This window comes from Pistacia vera, unplaced genomic scaffold (genome assembly GCF_008641045.1).
Source record: "Pistacia vera cultivar Batoury unplaced genomic scaffold, PisVer_v2 Contig860, whole genome shotgun sequence".
In the NCBI taxonomy this organism is placed as follows: Eukaryota; Viridiplantae; Streptophyta; class Magnoliopsida; order Sapindales; family Anacardiaceae; genus Pistacia; species Pistacia vera.
Window position 1 is genome coordinate 328864 of NW_022196735.1, and position 21267 is coordinate 350130.

The following is a 21267-nucleotide window of genomic DNA, read 5'->3' on the forward strand; positions in this document are numbered from 1 at the left end:
TTCAAAATATAAATAACGAACGAGAACCTAATTAAGAGCTTCAAACAAACAAAAACCTATATTTAAGTCTCAAAACCCGAATCAAATAACATAATCCCTCATATATATATCAAAGAGATACTATAGTTAGAATGCCTATAAATAGAGAAGGGTGTAAAGAGAGGAAAGCTTAAGAGGGGAATTTGAATCGTCCATAAACTCTCCCCTCACAAAGACAGTGAAAATTCATCCCTCTTTGAGAATATTTTATAAAACAAACAGGGTTGTTTTTGAGGCATCTTTTCAATTTAATTCACAATTTCCGCAACTACGATCACCCCAAATCTGAACCCAAAAAAAAAAACTACTGTAGAAGAAAAAGGGAGGAAAGAGAACTAACACTCCAAGTTTGGAAACGCGGCCAAATGAAACAGTTAGAGCAGCCAGATCGAAAAGGCAACAACACCACCACTAAAATAAAACCAGAAAGGTAAACGGGTATCGCATCAGAGAGAGAGAGAGAGAGAGAGAGCAAGCTGAAACAGATTGTGGGAATTTCTTCTTTTACCAAGTTTTACTTGCTTTCTGGTTTGGGATTGGGAAAGACAGTGCGACCTTTCGTCTTCACGAAAAAGTTATTTATTTATTTTTTTTTTTTATTATATTATTAAAAAAAGTGCATTTTATATTTTTTGTTTTTTCTAGATTTTCTTTTAATTGGATATGAGCAATCCAACGGTGAATATATTTTTTATTGTTTTAACCAAGATCTAATATATCAAAATCCAACGGCAAGCATAGCTTCCCGCGCCGTAAATTTGATCCAATCGGTAAAAAACATTCCTATTATATATATAATATAGTAAAAGAAACATAAAATACAAGTAGTGGACCTAGTGGTCAGTACAAATCAAATTAACTAACAGATAACTAATTATCGTAACTTACTAATTACTAAAACAAACACAAGCAACTCAAATAACAATTAAGTCTAGAATAGATTTTCAATATAGCAGCATGACAATGTAACCACTATCACCTTGTCTCTATAGAGAACTAACTACCTATAATCTCAATTTGCTCCAGATCATGCTCCATTAAGTTACCTCTTACTTCAAGTCCTTCAATCTTTCAATTGGAAAAAGAGTGATTCTGAGTTTTCTTGGTTTGGTTGACCCAATTAATGAAGAGGGTAGGAAGTGATCGTAGACTGTGAGAAGATAGTGAAGAAAAGTTTAATCAGACTCCATAATAATGCATACATGGAGATATGATAATGAGAAACAAATATGCTACTAAGAAATGAAAGGGTGGTAAATGAATGACGCTAGGGTGACAGAGCTAGAAGAGAGAAAAATTTTCCAGGACGTAAGAAGATGGGACGGTCATACTAAGAGGAAGGTGTGATGGGTGTGAAGAGGAAAACTAGCAATAAGAAAAGAGCAAGAATAAGTGAGAAGATAAATAGAAGTGGATATTGAAAAATGTTTTCAGGTTGGGGTTTCCTTAATAGAAAGAAGATGAAAATATTAGTGAGGGTAAGGGAAGAACCTTAAATCAATGGAGAATTGCATGCTTTCTATTGCTGATGATATTTGGATAGAGATGAGGAGAAAATCAAGTATGAAGAATTGAATGCTTCTGTTTGGATTAAGGCTTTTTTTATGAAATTGTTTCATTGAGCGAAGGGGGGTTTATATAGAAAAACTATCATTCCCCATTGGAGTCAATGGAAGTCAAAAAAAAAAAAAAAAAAAATTTGGACCAGTAGTAGTGCACAAAAGGAAAAGAACACAAAAAGCCAAGATGCACAAAAAAAAAAAAAAATGAATCTCCGTCCTTTTTGTGCACAAAAAGGACGAGAACACAAAAAGCTGACTTCATGTCATTCATTTTTTTTTTCTTGGATTCATTCGTCAAATGAATGATGACATGTCATTCATTTTTTTTTTTCTTGGAAGGGGGGTTTATATAGAAAAACTAATCATTCTCCATTGGAGTCAATGGAAGTCAAAAAAAAAAAAAAAAAAAATTGGACCAGTAGCTAAGATGCACATAAAGGAAAAGAACACAAAATGCCAAGATGCACAAAAAAAAAAAATGAATTCTCGTCCTTTTTGTGCACAAAAAGGACGAGAACACAAAAAGCTGCTTCATGTCATTCATTTTTTTTTTTTTTTTTTCTTGGCTTTGATTAACACCCATCACACTTCCGGTTATGCGACATCCTTGGCTTTGTTCATTTTTTTTTTTTATCTTGGCTTCGTTCATTTTTTTTTTCTTGACTTCGATTAACCATCACACTTCCTCTTAGTATTAACCGTCTTATTTAGAAATTTTAAAAAATAATATAAAATAATATTTTATCAATATTTAAAATAAAAAAAGCAATTTATAAATCATTATAACATACTTACATATATCATTCCACCAAATATAAATATAACATATCCACCAATGTATTCTAATAACTAAACACATTTCCTTAAACATTTCTAGTAATCTTCAAAGTAATCTATTTATCTTTCTATTAATATAACATTTTCAACCTAATTCATCGACATTGTTAATTTGTTTATATAGATGGCTGTGTTCAAAGTCAAAAAGCAAAACTCCTTCCAGCTTAAATCTTTTCTTTTTTAGCATAATACTTTTTACGGGGATCGCTTTAATTGCATTCTGATTCTACTTGTTTCTGCCTCACACATTTATGCATACTCATTGGATGATGGTAATTTAGGGTAGTTATAAATTTTAGCAAGAAACCATGACCAAAATTCAAGACCGCGTGGCCCTGTCAAAATGCCATACACTTTGCTCCATCCTACTAGTGAAGGGGGCCTTACTGGTAAGAGATATCCAACAGTGTTTCAATCCAGAGCTTCAATCTTAGCTATGCTTTCGGATTATTGTAATTTTATGAATCAAGCAGTAACTATGCAAAATGTAAAGGGTTGAATGAGACAACTTCTGTAGGGGGTGAAAATGTCATTCAGCCAATTGTAAAGCTGCTTTGTATAATAATTAACAATGGCAACCCAAGGAGTTGATCTAGCGATCAAGAAGGTTTGCTCCTTCCTCGACTTCTTAGGTTTGAATCTTGAGATCACTTACTACATTATAATTTTCTCACATTGTGATTTATTCGGTCCTTTGAACTTGTAAGGTATTTGAGGGACCCTGGAATATGGGACTTATCCGAACCTTTTACTGTAGGGTGTTAAGGGACTCTAAAAATTAGTTCAGATGTACGTAAACTAGCTCGAACAAATTAACAATGATTGAACCAGATGCCTTGAATATTAAGGGAACCTGAGATTAATCGAAGCCCCACAGCCCGTTACAAATAAAAAAAAAAATAACAATGGCTGGACCATATGCCTTGAGGCTTGGGCCTGCAGTGTAATGGCAAAGTTGAAAATATATCGAAAGTCAAGTTTGGTATGTCAAATCAAGCTGAGTACAGAAGAAGTTACTGAAATCTTCTGTTCTTCGAACGGTTCTGCCTTAAAAGCCCTAAAATCTGGCGCCAAAGAATTCAAAGCAATTGTAAAAGAACATTTCTTCTTCACAGACTCTAATTCATGTATGTATCATTGTAAGTAAAGTGAAAACCGATGGCGGATTCGCAGCCGGACTCCAAAGTTTTCAGGTTCGAATCGTCTCCATCGATACACATGGCGCCGCCGATTCCTGGCTACGATATTTGCTACAGTAGCTTTCAAGGTTCCATCCGAAACGTCTTCGTTTTTTAATTTATATAAATATTCAGTGCTTATTTTTTTTCGTTTGATCTTCACTTTGATTGTTTCATTTGGCGCGAAAAAGTACAAATAAAAGATTAATAGACCGCTACAGTAAGGTAGCTTGAAAGACACTCTGATTAGTTTGCTTCTTCTCTGCCTGTCCTGTATGTTACTTAACCGGTGGTGTTATCGTGATGCCTGGAGTTGTTGTCTATTGAAATTGAATAAATGCTAGCAATTATATATTTATGGCCTTTTTTTTGAAAAAATTTATTTACTCAAGGATTAGAATGTCTAGCTTTAAATTTAATACTGTTATATTTTTTTGAATTATGAAGGCGGGAAGGTGGACGAAGTGCCGGTTATAGGATTTATGGATCAACACCAGCCGGCCAGAAGACATGCTTGCATGTTCAAGAGTAATTTTATTGATCTTTTTAGTAAATTGATGGTGTTAGTTACTACGCTTAGCATTTACTTTGAAATTTCATTTTGTTCTCAATTGTGGCATTTTAAACTTCATGAGTGCGACAGATTTGCACTAGTTGCGTTTTATAGTTTCGATGAATAATTTTATTGAATTTTTTTTCTTTTTGTAGGTTACCCTATTTATATGTCCCATGGGCTGTATACCTCTTCATCAGACCAGAAGGTAAAACATGGACTTGGATTTGGCTTTACTTTGTGTTGTGTTTTGAATTCAAATTTCAGTTGGAAAGATGATGCTTGAAACACAATTTTCTTTGTGATTGTAGGTGATGCATTACGAATGCTATATCTCTTGGATTGGAGAAAGCCTTGAGGTACGTATATCTCTTCCCTAGTAATTAGTTGTGTTGGCTTATTGCATATATGGGTTGTGAATATGTTGCTTTGAATTCTCAGCCAAAGGGTAATTCTGGTTCAAATCGTCAGCATGTTATGGTTGCAGCCTTATACGAGCTAAGAGATTTTATGGTTACCATTCATCAGAAGAGCTATTTGTCAAGATATACCTGTATCCTAGTTTTTCAGTGTGCACAGGGAAGGGTGGGGCGGGGTGCATGGTAAAAAAGGAAATAAGTATTGCATTGTGCTGGAGTTGTTTTTTCGTTGATGATATTGTAGGGTTATGTGTTGTTGAACACCTTGACAAAACTTCAAGCTATTATCACAGATGTTCTGTGCTGCTAATTCTTTTGGTATAATTCTTGAACATTCCGCTCACTTTTAGTGTTTACTGCATTTTTCTTTTCTTTTTGTGGTTGTTTTTCAACTTAAAACTCTTTTATTGGCATGTTTCTTTTTTTTTTCTCTCGCTGTATTATTTCATTTTTATTCATGATTTAAACTGTATGGTATACTTCCCGTCATAGCTCTTATGTTTCACAGTGGACATGATGTGATTATATTGCAGAGGGTCTTATTATGAATAGAAAATTGCTGCTTAGTTGCTTATGTGGTCTCTAGATGATGGGCATATTGAGTGTTTTTAAAAAATACAGAGTAGATTTGCTTTAGAGTTGTGCGTTGGATGAATTGATTGTGGATTTTCGGTTGAGCTAATTGGCCGTAGTATCATGAAATTGTTTCCTGTGTTTGGATACACTTATATTTTCATTTTGAGAGATTATAAACAAATTATTCTCTTATCATAGTAACTCAATGTTTTCAGGCAGGTGCAGTTCTTGATAAGAGTTGCCGCCCATGAATCTCATATTCCCTTTCTTCTTCAGTTTCTGGTAAATACCTTTCATGTGAAATCTTTTTGGTGGAGTTTTTTTAGTTATTCTTAATATTTTTTACAATATTGAGAGTTAAATTTTCATGGTGATGTCTAATGAATATGATTAATATTGATCGAGTATTTTTCTTAATTCCTATTATTTTATTAGACTTCTTGTTTTTTACATAAAATTTTGTCCCTGTTGTATATGTTAAATACTTCAATGACTCTGGATTTTTTTATGAAGTTCATTGTGGGGTTGTTATTGGTGGACTGCTGGCTGTTTTCTAGTTTTTACGATCAATTTCTTTGAGATCCTCAAAGTGGATGCCTGGAGAATTTTAGAAGTGAAGATAATTGTGTCTAGACTTAAATTTGAAAAAGTTATGCCACAAAATCTGAACAGTTAGAAATGGTTATACTGTGTGTTTGCAATTTGTTGCAGTTTCAGGGTGGTTATAGTTTTTTTAGTTGCAAGAATCTCCCTTGTCTGTTATTGTCAAATTTCATTGCGTTTGGTAGATAGGGGTGCAAAGATGTCCTTTTTATTTTAGTCCACCCAGCACTTCATTACTTGCATATGCAGAGCCATCTTAATGACTTGTGAGCATTATAGAAGAAAAGCAGTCAACCATGGCATTTTAATAAAGGTTTTGAGTTTTAAATCATTGCATTCTAATCTGCTTATGCCTCAGTTGTGATGACATCAGTTTCTAATTGAATCTTGACAAGATCGTGCATGTGTACCCTCATGTTTTGCAAAGTCTTACTTTTCGGTTATCCAAATCCCTTTTTCTTTTCTTTATTTACGTTATCATATCTGTAATTCCTGAGCTTCTCCTTCCAGGTTGACTATAACTTGTATGGAAGAGCCATCTGCATCTGTCAAGGTGAAGTTCCGTCAGAGTACCAGATGTTTTTTCTCCAAGGAAATTTAATTACGATAATCAACATTTAAAGGTGATGGATAAGTGGACACAAAAAAATGCTGATTTTCAGGTCAGTCTTGTGATTTTTGTTTTTTTATATGTTCCAGATAATTTTCTGATAGACATAAGCATAACTGAATGCTTAAATGCTTATATTATTTGTTGTCAAAAATTTGCATTAGGCAGATGGGAGTGAAAGTGCACCTTTAAGTTCTCCATTCTGGGTGTCTTCCAAAATTCCAGGTGATTGGTTTTGGCAATTTTCCAATGAACTTGATGGTTCATCTGATCAAAACATTCGCTGTATTAAACGTCAAAGTGTATGTGAGCTTGAGGGAGATGCTAAAATAGATGGTTTGTCTGGCTTTAAATGTTACACATATTTCTTTTCTTAAAATTATTTTATTTCATTTTTTTTTTTCTTTTTGTATAAGTGTTCACTGCTTGTGGTTCTGCAGACATTGTTAATCAAAAATTTATAATGTATGCATCTCTCTCGCAAACCCGTTCTGATGTCAAAATGGTCCAGTCACTCATTCCAATTTGGGAGGTTTGCTCTTGGCCAATCTAACTTTCTAACATGTAATATTTTCAATTTCTTATCGTTATCTCTTCCTTCATTATTTATCTATAATTCTACAGGAAGAGTATGAACGGACTGGGATGTGTGAAGCCGCTATGCCTCCTGATCCTTGCAAACCACTTGCACAGGATGTTCTGAAAACTCTCTCCCTGGATCTTAAATGTGAGAATGTACTTATGGATTTGTGTGGTGGAGCAGATGAAGTTATTTCTTCATGTGAGAATGATGTGAGAGTTGTGAAATCAAGTACAGATGACGAGGAAAATTTGATTGAACTTGGACTTGTCCATTCTAAGAATTCAGATCCTGAACATTTGAGTAGTTTGAAAGAAAGAAACACTACTGAATCTCTGTCATCACAAGGTTTACTACATCAAGAAGAAATGTGTCCAATAACCTCCAAAGGAATAGATGCTTGCCACAAAATATCATCTGCTGATGAGATACAATCATCTCAAATGATAGGAACACTGAGTCAGAAGGTACTTTTTCTTGCATGTTTTGATTTACTGGGTGTTAGTAATTTTTTATTGACAAATGACATGCATCTCATGACCATTTTAATGACTAGTGACGTGTGAGTTGATGGCGTTTCTGCCACCCTAGCTTTGAAAGGTCATGCTGCACATGCCTTGGTCAAGTTACTAGGAAATAATGCAAGATCAATTCCTTAGGCATACGCAATATTAGAATCTTGTTTGTAATCAATTTTTGAATTTTTCTAAATAAAAAGTGAAATGTTTGTAATTTAGCTTATGGATACTGACATCAGTTGGAGTATTTGCTGCTATTTCTGATTATTGATTATTGATTTTTTTTTTTTTTTTTTTTTTTTTTTTGTTATACTATTGAAATAGTGTGTGAAGATTGCAAATGATGATGGATGCTTATTTCTATGGTTATGATCTCCATTAGCAGTTATTGTAGTTGGTGGAGGTTTTTCAGCCTTATATATTTCCTGAATGTACTGTTGGGGATTCATTTATTTTCTGAATTCATGTTCTGCAGGCTTCAGATACAGAATTACTAGACCTTCTAAAGTGGCTTGCTACTTCTCAGGCTGCTGAAGATATAAATTCTGATGATGATCTTCTTCGTGAGACCATTCTGAGCCCCCTGTTGCCTGAAACAACCATTGATAAGGTACTAGATAAAGCTAATACTGATTATAAGAGAGAGTCCCAGAGAGAGTTGCAGGACATTCTTGATTCAATTGAGGATGTAACCAACTTTGATGGTCTGGAAGATTCTTTTGATCCCAGTAACCATCCTCAAACTTCACCAGAGAAAAAAATCCCACAAGTAGATGGTTCTAGTGATGATCCGTACTTGCTTCCTTGTGCTGGATCAGCTGAAAATTCATCTAAGGAAGAAATTATAAGTGAATCTGAAAGGTCTTTTCGACACTTGGTACCACGGGATACTGGCACAAACGTTTCTAGTAAGCATAATACGAGCAAAACTTTGTGGGGCTCGTTACCTTTTTCAACAACCCAAAAGGTGAATGATGACATTGAACCTGTCAGTTTGAACAGTGAAGCTACTAGATTCTTGGCTTGTAATGAGACGGGAAATTGTTCTGATGTTGTAATGAAAAGTGAATATGCTGATGCTCCTGATACAGAGGAAGCAACTACTTTAAGTGGATTCTCTCTGCGTGACTTAATGAGAAGGAAACGGTGCCACCGGGTTGAGCCACCTGAACATGGGACTATGAGGGTGAAAAGAGCACTTTTGGCAGGGGAACAAAAAGAAGATATCACTCTCTTGCCAAAACAATTGGACTTAAATATATTACAAAATGATGAGCATGACAAAGGCCTGCTACAAGCTAGTGGAGGTATCTCTTTAGTGGATAAAAGGAAAAAGGAATTACCAAGGCCTTTTAACACAAAGAATGAAAAATCTGCAGTTATGTTATGCCATCGTGAAGTTGATAATGGTAAAAAGTCTAATTCTGGTGCGAGTTCAACAGGAGCTACTAGCTGTACTGTCTGCACTTCTGAATCTGATTCATTACTTGATGTTCAGTTGTTGAAGTTAAATACTGAGGTTAAACCTTTTGATGATGAGATATTGCAGCAAACTGACAGAACTGGTTCAAGCTGTTTTCATATGTCAACTTCTCCTGGCCATGAAAGTAGAACTTCCATGGAAAGGGTACATGTCATTACTAACGAGAAACTTGTGGGCATGGACACAATAGCTATGCAGAATGAGAAATGTACTGGTGGAGAACTGCAGGGCAACTATGTGAGCAGAAGTGACCCAAATAATAAACAAGAAGCTGCGGTTGGTATTCCAATTCAGTATTTAAATGATGGCTCTTGCTTGTACATGCTGACACCTGCATTGACTCCTCCTTCTGTGGATTGTGTGTATAGATGGCTATTACATAATGATGAAGGTATCTGCTAGATTTTGTTGGATAGACTGCTCAGTTGTTTTCAGCATCTTTGAATTTGCATTTTTAATTGTGGATCTGGAATTTTAGGTACTTCAGGATTGATAAATGCAGCATCTGTGGAGCCTTCATCTCCGAAAGGTGAACTATTTCATCCATTGGGCTAAACTATTTTGGAAATTCTGTTTTGAAAGCTCAAAACCTTTTTGCAGGCCATTCCAATAATCTGATTAGTTCATATAGATTCTTGCATGACGATTGTAACAAGGATTTGATTGAATCAGGTTCCGACATGAGGCCTGTACTGGAAGAAGTGCATCAAGAAAGTGTTGGAATTAGCAATGCAGAGTTGAATCTTGTTGGGAATGAGGCAACAGTGATATTGCAGAGTGAAGGCCATACTGCTGAAGTAAATGCATGCACCAATTGCTTGCAAGATATATCTCAGATATCAGGCCCAGATGGAAGATCAAGGCCCACTCCTCTTAGTCAAATTGGCTTCCGGGATCCAGCCAGTGTTGGTGCTGGTGAGCAACTTACTTTGTTAAGTGTAGAGGTAATGATATTCCCATATGTTTAGATTCATTATGTTTCATAGATTGGCAAAAAAATTTCTACTTTATATATGTAAAACAAAATTTTATTGAAACTTTTATCAGACATACAAACTTTAGTGGACTACTTGGTGTGACATATGGTGAATGGAATAGTGAGTAAAAAGTTCAATGCCATAGATGAGGATGCTGGCAATAAATGAATCAAATCTCATTAGCTTATGTACAAACTCTTGTGTATAAAGTTTACATGTATAGCATTATTTTGTATTTAAACTAAGGCTTAAGAGAGCATCCTTTTAAAAAAAGTAAAAATCATTTTGTAAGATGTCGTCATAATATTTCCTTCTCTTTTCTGGCTATTGATCATCTGTTTGTTCAGCTGGTGATTGCTAACCCTTTCCTTCCTTTTATACCCTTGTTATCTTCCATAGCAAATATAGGGACTGTAAATATATATATTGGTAAAAGAACTTATCTATGGTTTCTTTTGTTTTTGTTTATGTTTGTTTTTTTGGTTCTGTAAGTTGGATTTACTTTTATTTCTATAAGTTTCTTTGAAAATTGGGCATATATGGCTTTCCTTTTCTTTATTTGCTGAAGCATATATCTACTTGGTTTTTGCCATGTATAACAATTTTAATAACTCAAATGTTGATGACAACTGCTTGTATACTCAATATTTCGGTTGGAGTTTTTTACTGATTTCTAAATTGAGTGCAACACACGTTGACAGGTTCAAGCAGAATCTAGAGGAGATCTCCGATCTGATCCTCAATATGATGCTATCAATGTGGTGGCTCTTGCTTTCCAGAATGATAATGATTCAGTAGTTGAAGTTTATGTGCTTTTGCGAAGTAATATTGAATGTTATCAAAGGTGTGATAATTTAATCTTATGTGGACAGTTTCTCTTGCCTTTGGTTAGTTTTACACCATGATTATTACTTGATGTATATAGTGATTGTTGGACTTTTTTAATGAAAAAACTATGAACCTCTTGAAACCAAAGATATAAGTTATTACGGTTTGTTTTGGCGTTTTATGCTTAGTTAAAAAATAATGTTTTATTCATGCCACAAACATTGTCCTATGCCTCTAATTCATTATCTGTTTAGAGAAGATTATCCTTTTAGCTTTTTATACTTATTTACTTCAATTTGCAGGAGTCTTGATGGAATTCCTGACTGCAAGGTGTTTGCTTTCTCTGAGGAGAAACACTTATTTAGCCACTTCATTAAGATATTATCTTCTTTTGATCCGGATATTTTAATGGGCTGGGACATACAAGGTGGTTCTCTTGGTTTTTTGGCTGAAAGGGCTGCACATCTTGGTATAGGTTTACTTAATGATATTTCGCGGACACCGTTAGAATCTAAGAGAGCTGCTGGAAATTTAGAAAATTCTCAGAGGGGAATATTAGATAATCTGGTTCCTGAATCTGTAATTGAGGATTCTGTTATACTTAAAGATGCTATAGTTGAGGATGAATGGGGCCGAACTCATGCCAGTGGAGTCCATGTTGGCGGTAGAATCGTCCTCAATGTATGGCGGTTAATGCGTGGTGAAGTGAAGCTTAATTTGTACACAGTTGAAGCTGTAGCAGAAGCTGTTTTGAGGCGGAAAACTCCATCAATTCCTTATAAAGTACTGTCAAAATGGTTTTCTAGCGGTCCTGGACGAGCAAGGTATCGATGTGTTGAATATGTGGTGGGGAGAGCAAAATTGAACCTGGAGATTATGAATCAACTTGATATGGTACAATATCGAAGAATTTGAATTTTTGGTGGACAGCTCTTATCTGCTACTTTAGTGTCATCATAATTTTATATTCTTCTTCTTCTTCATCTCCTTGCATAATTCATGAGTCCAGGGGAAGGGCAGGTCTAGGACTTAAACTTGATCTTTGGTGAGCTTCATAAAGCGGTGTTGTTAGTTAACAAAGAACACAATTTCATGATATCCTGCTTTATGGAGACGGTTTAAGACTTGGTTATAAAAAATAAAAATAAAAATGCATGTAGCTGCTAATTTTTTATTTTCATTTTATTTAAAATCCATCAAACTACTAATGCTTGTATGTTCTTTTGTGCAATTGAGTGCTTTTGCAGGTAAATCGAACATCGGAACTTGCTCGTGTCTTTGGAATTGATTTCTTTTCTGTTCTCTCTAGAGGTTCACAATATCGTGTTGAATCTATGTTCCTAAGATTGGCACACACGCAAAACTACCTTGCCATATCTCCGGGAAATCATCAGGTTATTGTTGAACTGTTTTCACTTATTGTGTTTCCTACTTAATTATCCTGCACTAAGCAACTGCTTCTGTATACAGGTTGCTTCTCAACCTGCAATGGAGTGTTTACCTCTTGTAATGGAACCGGAGTCTGGTTTTTTTGCAGATCCAGTGGTTGTTTTGGACTTCCAGTCTCTTTATCCGTCAATGATAATTGCATATAACCTTTGCTTTTGTACATGCCTTGGAAAAGTTGTACCTTCAAAGGAAAATACTCTCGGGGTTAGTTCCTTTTCACCCGAGTCACATGTTTTGCGGGATCTAAAAGATCAAATACTACTTACTCCAAATGGTGTCATGTATGTTCCTTCTAAGGTAACTCCCTGATTTTTTTTTTCTTTTTGATTTTCCGCTGCCAAATATGTCATAACTTAGGGTGATTATGTGATTTTCATTTTACAGGTTCGTAAAGGCGTACTTCCTCGCTTGTTGGATGAAATATTATCTACTAGAATAATGGTTAAGCAAGCAATGAAGAAACTGGCTCCTTCTCAGCAAGTTCTTCACAGGGTATTACACTCTAGAGTGAAATATACGCTAATTATTAAGTATATTCTTAAATATTGTTAATGATCTGATTTAGAGTTCTTTCCTCTAATTATTAAGTATTATTAAGTATATTATTAAATATAAGCTAATTATTAAGTATATTCTTAAACTCCTTTCCTCCCTTGTGTTTGTGCATATTTTCGCTGTTTCATAGAATGACATTGATGGACCTGCATTTGTGACTAGTTTTTCAAGTATGGATATTTTCATGATTTGATTCTCTTCAATGATCTTCCAGATATTCAATGCAAGACAGCTTGCTTTGAAGCTGATAGCAAATGTGACATATGGTTATACAGCTGCTGGGTTTAGTGGTCGAATGCCTTGTGCAGAGCTTGCTGACAGTATTGTTCAGTGTGGCCGTAGAACACTAGAGAAGGCTATTTCATTTGTAAATTCAAATGATAAATGGAAAGCTAAAGTTATATATGGTGATACTGACAGGTATATCGTAAAACTGAAGTCTTTCCTATTTTCTTTCTCTGAGTGGACTTTATAGATTGGAGAACTAAACTTTCTAAGAAAAAGGGTCATGCTATATATTCTTGATTCATTTCCTTCTCACTTTCTAATACATGTTTTTGAGGTTTGATAGGATTAACTGTCTTTGTTCCATGCAGCATGTTTGTCCTTCTCAAAGGGCGGACTGTTAAAGAATCATTTCAAATTGGGCAGGAAATTGCTTCAGCAGTAACTGCAATGAATCCAAATCCGGTCACTTTGAAAATGGAGAAAGTATATCACCCATGCTTCCTCCTAACTAAAAAGCGGTATGTTGGTTACAGTTATGAGAGCCCAGACCAAACTGAACCCGTATTTGATGCTAAAGGCATCGAGACAGTTCGCAGAGATACTTGTGCAGCTGTTGCAAAAATGATGGAGCAGTCCTTGAGACAGTTTTTCAATCATCAGGACATTTCTGAGGTAAAATTCCTCTGTACTTTGAAGCCCTTGGTCTTTTTTCCTTTGAATCACTGAGAATGCCCTCATACTTGCTCTGAGAAACTGCTGAGATTTCTCATTTATGGATCTTATTTGCCGTGTCTTGGGGGCCTTTTATTGTTGTACACAGGTTAAAGCATATTTACAGCGACAGTGGATACGGATTCTGTCCGGCAGGGTGTCTCTTCAGGATTTTGTATTTGCCAAGGAGGTTCGCCTGGGTACCTACAGCACAAGGACTTCTTCATCACTTCCACCAGCAGCAATTGTGGCTACCAAAGCAATGAGAACAGATCCCAGGGCAGAACCGCGCTATGGTGAACGAGTACCTTATGTAGTGATTCATGGACAGCCTGGAGCCCGCCTGGTCGATATGGTTGTGGATCCATTGGATCTTTTGGGCATTGATTCCTCTTATAGATTAAATGATTTATATTACATCAACAAACAGATAATACCAGCTTTGCAGCGGGTATTTGGGCTAGTTGGTGCTGACTTGAACAACTGGTTTCTAGAAATGCCCAGACCAAGCAGGGATGCTTTTGCTAAACGTCCTGTATACACTTCAAATCCACAGCGAAGTAGAATTGATTTTTACTATCTCTCAAAGCATTGTATACTATGCGGCGAATTGGTTCAGGCATCAGCCCATCTATGCAATAAATGTTCACGAAAGGAAACCACTGCTGCAACTGCCATAATTGGAAGGACTTCGAAACTAGAGAGAGAGATGCAACACCTTGCCTCTGTAAGTGTTCTAGCATATGCTTATATTGCATGGCTGATTTTACCCCACTCGTTTATGAAATCTTTTGATCCTCTTGCAGATATGCCGACATTGTGGAGGCGGAGACTGGCTTCTGGAAAGCGGAGTGAAGTGCACCTCCCTCGCTTGCTCAGTGTTTTACGAGAGACGAAAAGTTCAGAAAGAACTTCAGGGTCTTTCTGCAGTTGCTGCCGAAAAGGGGTTGTATCCGAAGTGTATGATTGAATGGTTCTGAAATTGAGCTCTTACTTGCTGGCCTGCTTCCGTATATACACACGCCTATATTTCTTTATAGTGAAATATGTACAGTGATGTCTGTTGTATAGTTTTATTTTTGTGTGTTTTTGACTTCTTGTAATTCGTTAAATTGATCATATGTTTTATTATTATCATAGAATAAGAATTTATAAGAAAATGATGCACTCCGATTATGTTGAGTTCGAAAGGTGATTTTTGTGACCACTATCAAAAGTATTAAAGTATGATTAAGATCTTTCTATTTTAATTCATTATTTATTAATTACAATTTTGAAATATGTTTGAATCAAGTTTTGTTCAATAAAAAATACATATAATTTAGGATGACAAAACTTTAGTCATATAGGTGAGTTACTTAAAGGTCTTGTTTTTCAAGTCTTTAGAGGTGGTCATCACATTTGCGATTTATCTTATTTATTGAGTTTGTAAGGTGTCAATGTTCATTAGGTCTCGAGATTAAACCCCATTATATATATATATATAGATCTTTTGACCATAAACCTCCTCTCTTGTGTTGTAGGAGTTTATTTGATCGGCTTTATTTGTTGATAAAAAGAATTTATTTAGAGCAAGTATTTTTGAAGTGTTTTTTTAGATTGTTTAGTAACATTTTACAAACGTTTATAGGATTTAAAATAAGTTATTATATAGCTAATTGAAGACCCATAAGCTACTTTAGAGCTTATATATATTTGATTTTATTTATTTTCGTACATTGAAACCCTTTTCTAGTAAATTAAACACTAGAAAAACTCTTTTATATTTTTTTTACCAAATAATTGATAATTTTTTTTCATAAAAACTATATTTCTATAAACGTTTCTCCGATAAATTTTATTCAAATAAACCGTACCTGATGGATCCTAAATTTCGTTATCGTCGGCTTTAATTGGGCCTCATTAGAGCCCAATGGCAGTAAATTTTCCGTTTCCGGTTCAGGGTTTAAGCTTTGGGCATTTCTGATTCTGCATTTTCATGGAGGGTTTTGCTCATACCTAGTCCCTGCCTCTCTCTCAAAGATGGCGCAAACTCCATTCTCTCTTCTTCTCCTTAGACGTATTTCTGTTTCTTCAAATACTAGTAAAAGCCCTAAAATCCATTTCAACTCTCTCTACTTCACCACAAAACCCTTTTCCAGTTCTCCACTTCCAACTCCAAACCCCTCCCCTTTAGACTCACAAGCAAAACCCGCTTCACTCTCTGCACGCATGAGCTTCATCTTTGAACAAATTGACCAAATCGAGAAGCAAAAAGAAAAAAACGACGACACTCTACAACGGATACGCGCTTGGCGCCAATCAAAACAGCAACAAAACCAAGAAACTGTAACCACCCAAAAGGTGCGAAACCCAGAAGTTATTTCTAGTGTGGAAGAAAGCCCGGAAAGGGATTCTGCTGAAAAGCAACTATTGGTGAGAAAGGAGGTGAAGGAGGTCGAGTTGGTTCATCCATGGCCGGAGTGGATTGAATTGATGGAGAGATTGGCGAAACAGAATTACTTTGATCATAGGAGAAAAGATGAGGACAAAATGGTGAAAGATTTGGGATTTGAAGATGGTGTTGAGGAGAGTGATGCTGGAATTGATTTTAGTGATTTCAGGACTGTTCAGAAAGCTTGTATTAATTTTGGGAAGGACCGGTTTGATATCTTGAGGTATACAGATTCAAAAATCCTGCATTTTGAAATGACAGAAACTGTTTTGGTTCTGCTAGTGCTTGTTATGTTGTGATTAAAATTGTTAGTTAAATGTCTGCAGTTACGACCTATGTAAGTGCTTCTGAATTGGTACTTGTGGTTTTAGTTTAGAATGCTAATTGCAGAAAGAATAAACGTATGTTAGATTGATGGCGTGTATGTGGAGTTGATGACCAAAATGGGTGTAAATGGTTGATGGCATTAGCATTTTGATCCTTTTGGTTGCTTTTAATCTCACTGAACAATCTTGAGCGAAAACTTTATTATATGGCTGACTATGTTAATGCATTTGATATGTAGCATAATTTGCAATGATGTCACTTTGCTTGAAATGTGCTTAGATAGAATGTTGATTTCAGGTCCTTGTCGAGACAGGATATTCAAACTTTGGTTGGCTATGGATGCCCAAGTGCAGACAAGAAGGTGGTTTTTTCTGCAAAGCTATTGAGGAAGCATGCCCACCTTGATGAAGGAGATGTAATTGTTACTTCTTTTCCTAAATTTGATGCTTAGTTCACTCATGCAACGGACCTTGTGATTAATCGCTTCTGATGCTTGCCTCTTTCTAAGTTTGGTTTCATTGCATCTTTAAATTTCTTGCTTTGGAACTTTTTGCCTTGTTTAGTACTGTAGGCAAACGATATATCATGGATTTCATCAGTTGATTACATGTGCATAATTTGCATTGTTACATCTGAGATGAATATTGAAAACCATCAAATTGAGCATAAGATGTTATTTCAATTATGATAATTTGTTCTGTACCAGGTCTGTAGTACCTGCAGCTTGAGGAGCTCCTGTCAAATAGCATATTTACTTACAAATAAAGAGGATGAAGCTCGTACCATTGATGTTATGCGAGTTCTATTGACTTATGGTTTTGATCCTGTGAACGGATCAGTGGTCAATAAGTCCCTTCTCAAACAGAAGTCTGTTAAGAATGTTGTCCGTAAGTTGCTTCATGAAGTTGTCAAGTTGAGTGCTGTTCCAATAGATCCGAATCTTCCCCCTCCAGTAATAAAGAAGCCTCCTCCAAAAGTTAAGCAACCTCCTACACCACCAAAAAAACGAGTGGGACGAGATGATGTTGAGATGAAAAAAGGAGATTGGCTGTGTCCCAAGTATGTGACTTGTTAATGAGCATTTTTTCATTATTTTCAATCTACTTGGGGGCTAATTTGCAGAGTAAACATACAATGATTAATTAGAATACTTTCATAAGACATTTCTACTTTCTGCAGCCTGGTTGAGATGCATTGAACTGCTATCTATGGACCTTAGGTGTAGGCATATTATAGGCTTTTTGTTGAGTTGTCTAAAAGCCAATTCTGAATCCTGCATTAGGGATAGTGTTTCCAGATGTTAAATATTTTTAAAATGTGATTTACTAAAAGTGCAGAATGTTGGTCTCAGGTGTGATTTCCTGAACTTTGCAAAGAATACGGTGTGCCTACAATGTGATGCTAAGAGGCCAAAGAGACAGCTGCTTCCAGGAGAATGGGAATGCCCCGAGTAAGTTTCCATTGCATAGTTTTTTTTATTTTCCTATCTCTCTCTCTCTTTTTTTTTTTTTTTTTTTTGCTACAACTCTATAACAAGTGGTTTTGAAAACATGCATACAATGTATGATTGGTGATGCTATAAAGTATAGAGTTTGCTTGTGGTAACCAGGATTGTGTCATGTCATGCTGGATTAATATATGTGAAAGAGTTTCCAGATTCAATCATAGGTTGTGTGATCTGTTCGCTTATTGGTGGTTTTATGCTATCACAGGTGCAACTTCTTAAATTATAGAAGAAATATGGCATGTTTTCATTGTGATTGCAAACGTCCACCAGATGAATTTATTGATAATAAAATACTAGAGAAGCGACGTGATCCTGAAATGAGATCAGAGAAGATTGCCCGCCGACCAGAGGTTTCAAATGCCTGGAACTTTGACTTCGATGATGATGAATCAGATGGGGCAGATGTTGCTGCTTTCGAGTATGCAGATTCTCCAAGAAGGGGTGAAGACTCTCCTTTAGGTAGTTTGGCTCATGAAGGAAATTTTAGAGGTCATGAGGATGATTTCGATAGAGCTGGCAGGTTCCCAAGGACCAATGAGAGAGAATTTTCTGATGTTGATAGTAACAGGCCTAGAATGGGGTTTGATGATTTTGATGATGACGAAGATGATATTGACAGTTATGAGATAGACACTCAGAATAATCATTCACTGAGGAAAGCTTCTCCAAATGATTTTTCTGAAGTTGAAGATAGGGGCTCTGATAATTTTTATGCTCGCCGCAGGGAAAGCTCTCCATCTTATAATGGCCGGTCTAAACCCATGCGTAGAAAAGCAGGTTTTTCTGGCTCTGAGAATGATGAACTGGGTTTTGATACTGATGACCAGCTTTCAGTTCATCCCAACTGGAAATCCAGTCATGTTGCTGATTCTAGACATATAAGTAGAGGTAGAGGTCCAACAGGTTCGTCTAAGGGATTGAGTTTTGGCTCAGATGAAGAATTTGATCTTAATTCAGATGCAGATGATGATTTAGAGGAGAATTTTAGATCCAGCCAAAAGAAAGGAAACAAACCAGTTTCTGGTAGGCGTTTTCAGAGTAAAATCAGTTCCGATACAGAGGATGATTCATTTTCTGGTTCAGAATCTGACACTGATGACCGCTGGCGTAGAAACAGACCTGGAGGGAACAAGATAGAATCCGGTAGAAGAGGAAAAACTTTTGAAGGTGATGGCGATTATAAATTTGTTAGAGATACACAGTTCAGATCCAATGGTAAGATGGGTGACAGAAGGAAGTCTTCCGAAGATGGTTTTAATAGATCTTCTCAGGCGTCCCGTGGTAATAATAGAGGACCTCGGCAGGATAGCAATGGTAAATGGGGGATGAATGACAGAGGGCGTGATTCAAGGAATTTCAGGGGCCCTAAACGAGAAGGATATGGAAATCCACAGCACGGAAGGTCTTACAAATTTGATAAGGATGATGGTGACTTCCAGAAGAGGGCGTGATTCAAGGAATTTCAGGGGCCTAAACGAAGATATGGAAATCCACAGCACGAAGGTCTTACAAATTTGATAAGGATGATGGTGAATTTAGAAGAGGGCGTGATTCAAGGAATTTCAGGGGCCTAAACGAGAAGGATATGAAATCCACAGCACGGAAGGTCTTACAAATATGATAAGGATGCTGGTGATGCTGGTGAATTTAGAAACAGCAGGCGTGTTATAGAGAGATAGATCTCAGTATTACATACTAGTGTTTTTTCCGGGTTGGTTTGGTCATACAGACCAATAGCATTCCACCCGTCTCAGGAACAAGTGTCCGGAGGATTTATGTTGTTGAAGCCTCACTCCGGGGTTATAGATTGTAGAAGTTGGACACTTTCCTATGTGGTGGTCTGTATCAGATGAAACAGTGGAATTATGCCGGTTTCCTGACTGCCACCGTTTTTGCCCTGCGCTGGATAACAGGTTTGATGGGCTACTTGGAGAAGGTTCAAGTACTTTATACAAGCTGCAGAAACGCGTTGTACCCATCCGTCGGTGGGCTATTAAATTTCTTTTTCTTTAGCTCGTTCTTCATGCAAAGCAATCAGATAAATTTAAATTTTGTTTGAAGCTCTCAAATCATACAGCCTAATGGAAGAATCATTTTGTTTCAAGTAGCAATGCTTCTATAAGTGTGTACTCGTGACTATAATGGCAATTACTTGAAAAATGTTATTCCGCAAACTATTTTAAGTTGGGTTGAGTTAGATTAAATCGAATATAATGATTCTGAGAATTTTTTTGTTATAATATGTGAAAATTATATTAGAATTGGATAAAATACTGAAAATTGTTTGGTACATTTTTAGAAAACAATTGGATTATTTTTTTAACTCTTATATTTTTAATTTAGCTAACCCTCTCATACATAAAAGTTTAAAAATTAAAAAAAACAATCTCACCCATCCAAGCCATGTTAGTTCGTCAAACGGTAGTCGATAATCTTGAAATGTGCACATCAACTGGATCTGATCGGTCATGCGTCAATTTGGTCTAAACAATCCGCGACATTAAGCAGCCAGATCGGTCGATTGTATGTCATTCTAGAGTGGCAAGTGGGGGCGGTGGTTGCTGGCAAGGGTGGTGGTCTTGGGTGGATTAATTTTCATATTGGGACGAGTGAAGGTATTGTTTTTAGTTTATTAGAATTAGAAAAATGTTTTTGAGTTAATAAAATAGGATATAAAACAAGTCCTCCTCTTTTTTCATTTTTATAAAAAAAATCTTATTTAATTTAAATTATGTTTAGAATAATGATCATACGTTCATTTTTTTAATCCAAATAGAATAACAGACAACCAATTTTACTTCATATTTTTTATCCATAAGGAAACACTTTAAAACATGAGTTTGTTAGTTGAGCACATATTCTACTGAATTTATTTGCATGAAACTACAGATATGAATTATCCTCCATCTGCATCATCTGAATCATTCAAGTAATACAAGAAAGCTAAAATCATGGGAGACATGATTCCTCTGCCAAACCAAATCCGAGACTACCCTAAAACTGGAGAATTGGAACACATATTCGGAAAAAATTAACACAAACAGATACACAAGAGGTTTACTGTTTACCGGAGAATCGAATACGTTTTCATGAACACTCTTCCTCATCGATGCGAAATGAATTATCAAGAGAAGGTTCGATTCTTGCTACGCTTTATACCCAAAGGTTTCTAAGTGCAAAGTCCCCATGGATATCTCGCAGACAGGATACTCTTGGTAACTTCATGCTGTGGAAGACTGGGTGGGTGGAAATTCTTGAAGAAAATGGTTATAATCCGGTGATGTAATCGATTG

General features: G+C 36.0%; 2 protein-coding genes across 2 annotated transcripts; both read left to right on the plus strand.

Annotated features, from left to right (window-relative positions):
- Positions 1-3596: 3596 nt before the first annotated feature.
- LOC116118832 (DNA polymerase zeta catalytic subunit) lies at positions 3597-14883 on the plus strand. The gene is made up of 21 exons (XM_031404788.1): positions 3597-3705; positions 4064-4144; positions 4325-4377; positions 4481-4528; positions 4611-4771; positions 6327-6429; positions 6542-6713; positions 6818-6909; positions 7002-7424; positions 7951-9349; positions 9437-9487; positions 9631-9902; positions 10637-10779; positions 11066-11657; positions 12011-12157; positions 12234-12509; positions 12597-12704; positions 12982-13187; positions 13364-13667; positions 13816-14433; positions 14513-14883. Exons 1-21 carry the CDS (start codon positions 3597-3599, stop codon positions 14684-14686), a joined length of 5532 nt encoding a protein of 1843 aa, XP_031260648.1. The 3' UTR covers positions 14687-14883.
- An 801-nt stretch (positions 14884-15684) lies between these two features.
- LOC116118851 lies at positions 15685-20162 on the plus strand. The gene is made up of 6 exons (XM_031404814.1): positions 15685-16363; positions 16765-16882; positions 17174-17526; positions 17819-17917; positions 18180-19376; positions 19478-20162. Exons 1-6 carry the CDS (start codon positions 15729-15731, stop codon positions 19593-19595), a joined length of 2520 nt encoding a protein of 839 aa, XP_031260674.1. The 5' UTR covers positions 15685-15728; the 3' UTR covers positions 19596-20162.
- The last annotated feature ends 1105 nt before the right edge of the window (positions 20163-21267 follow it).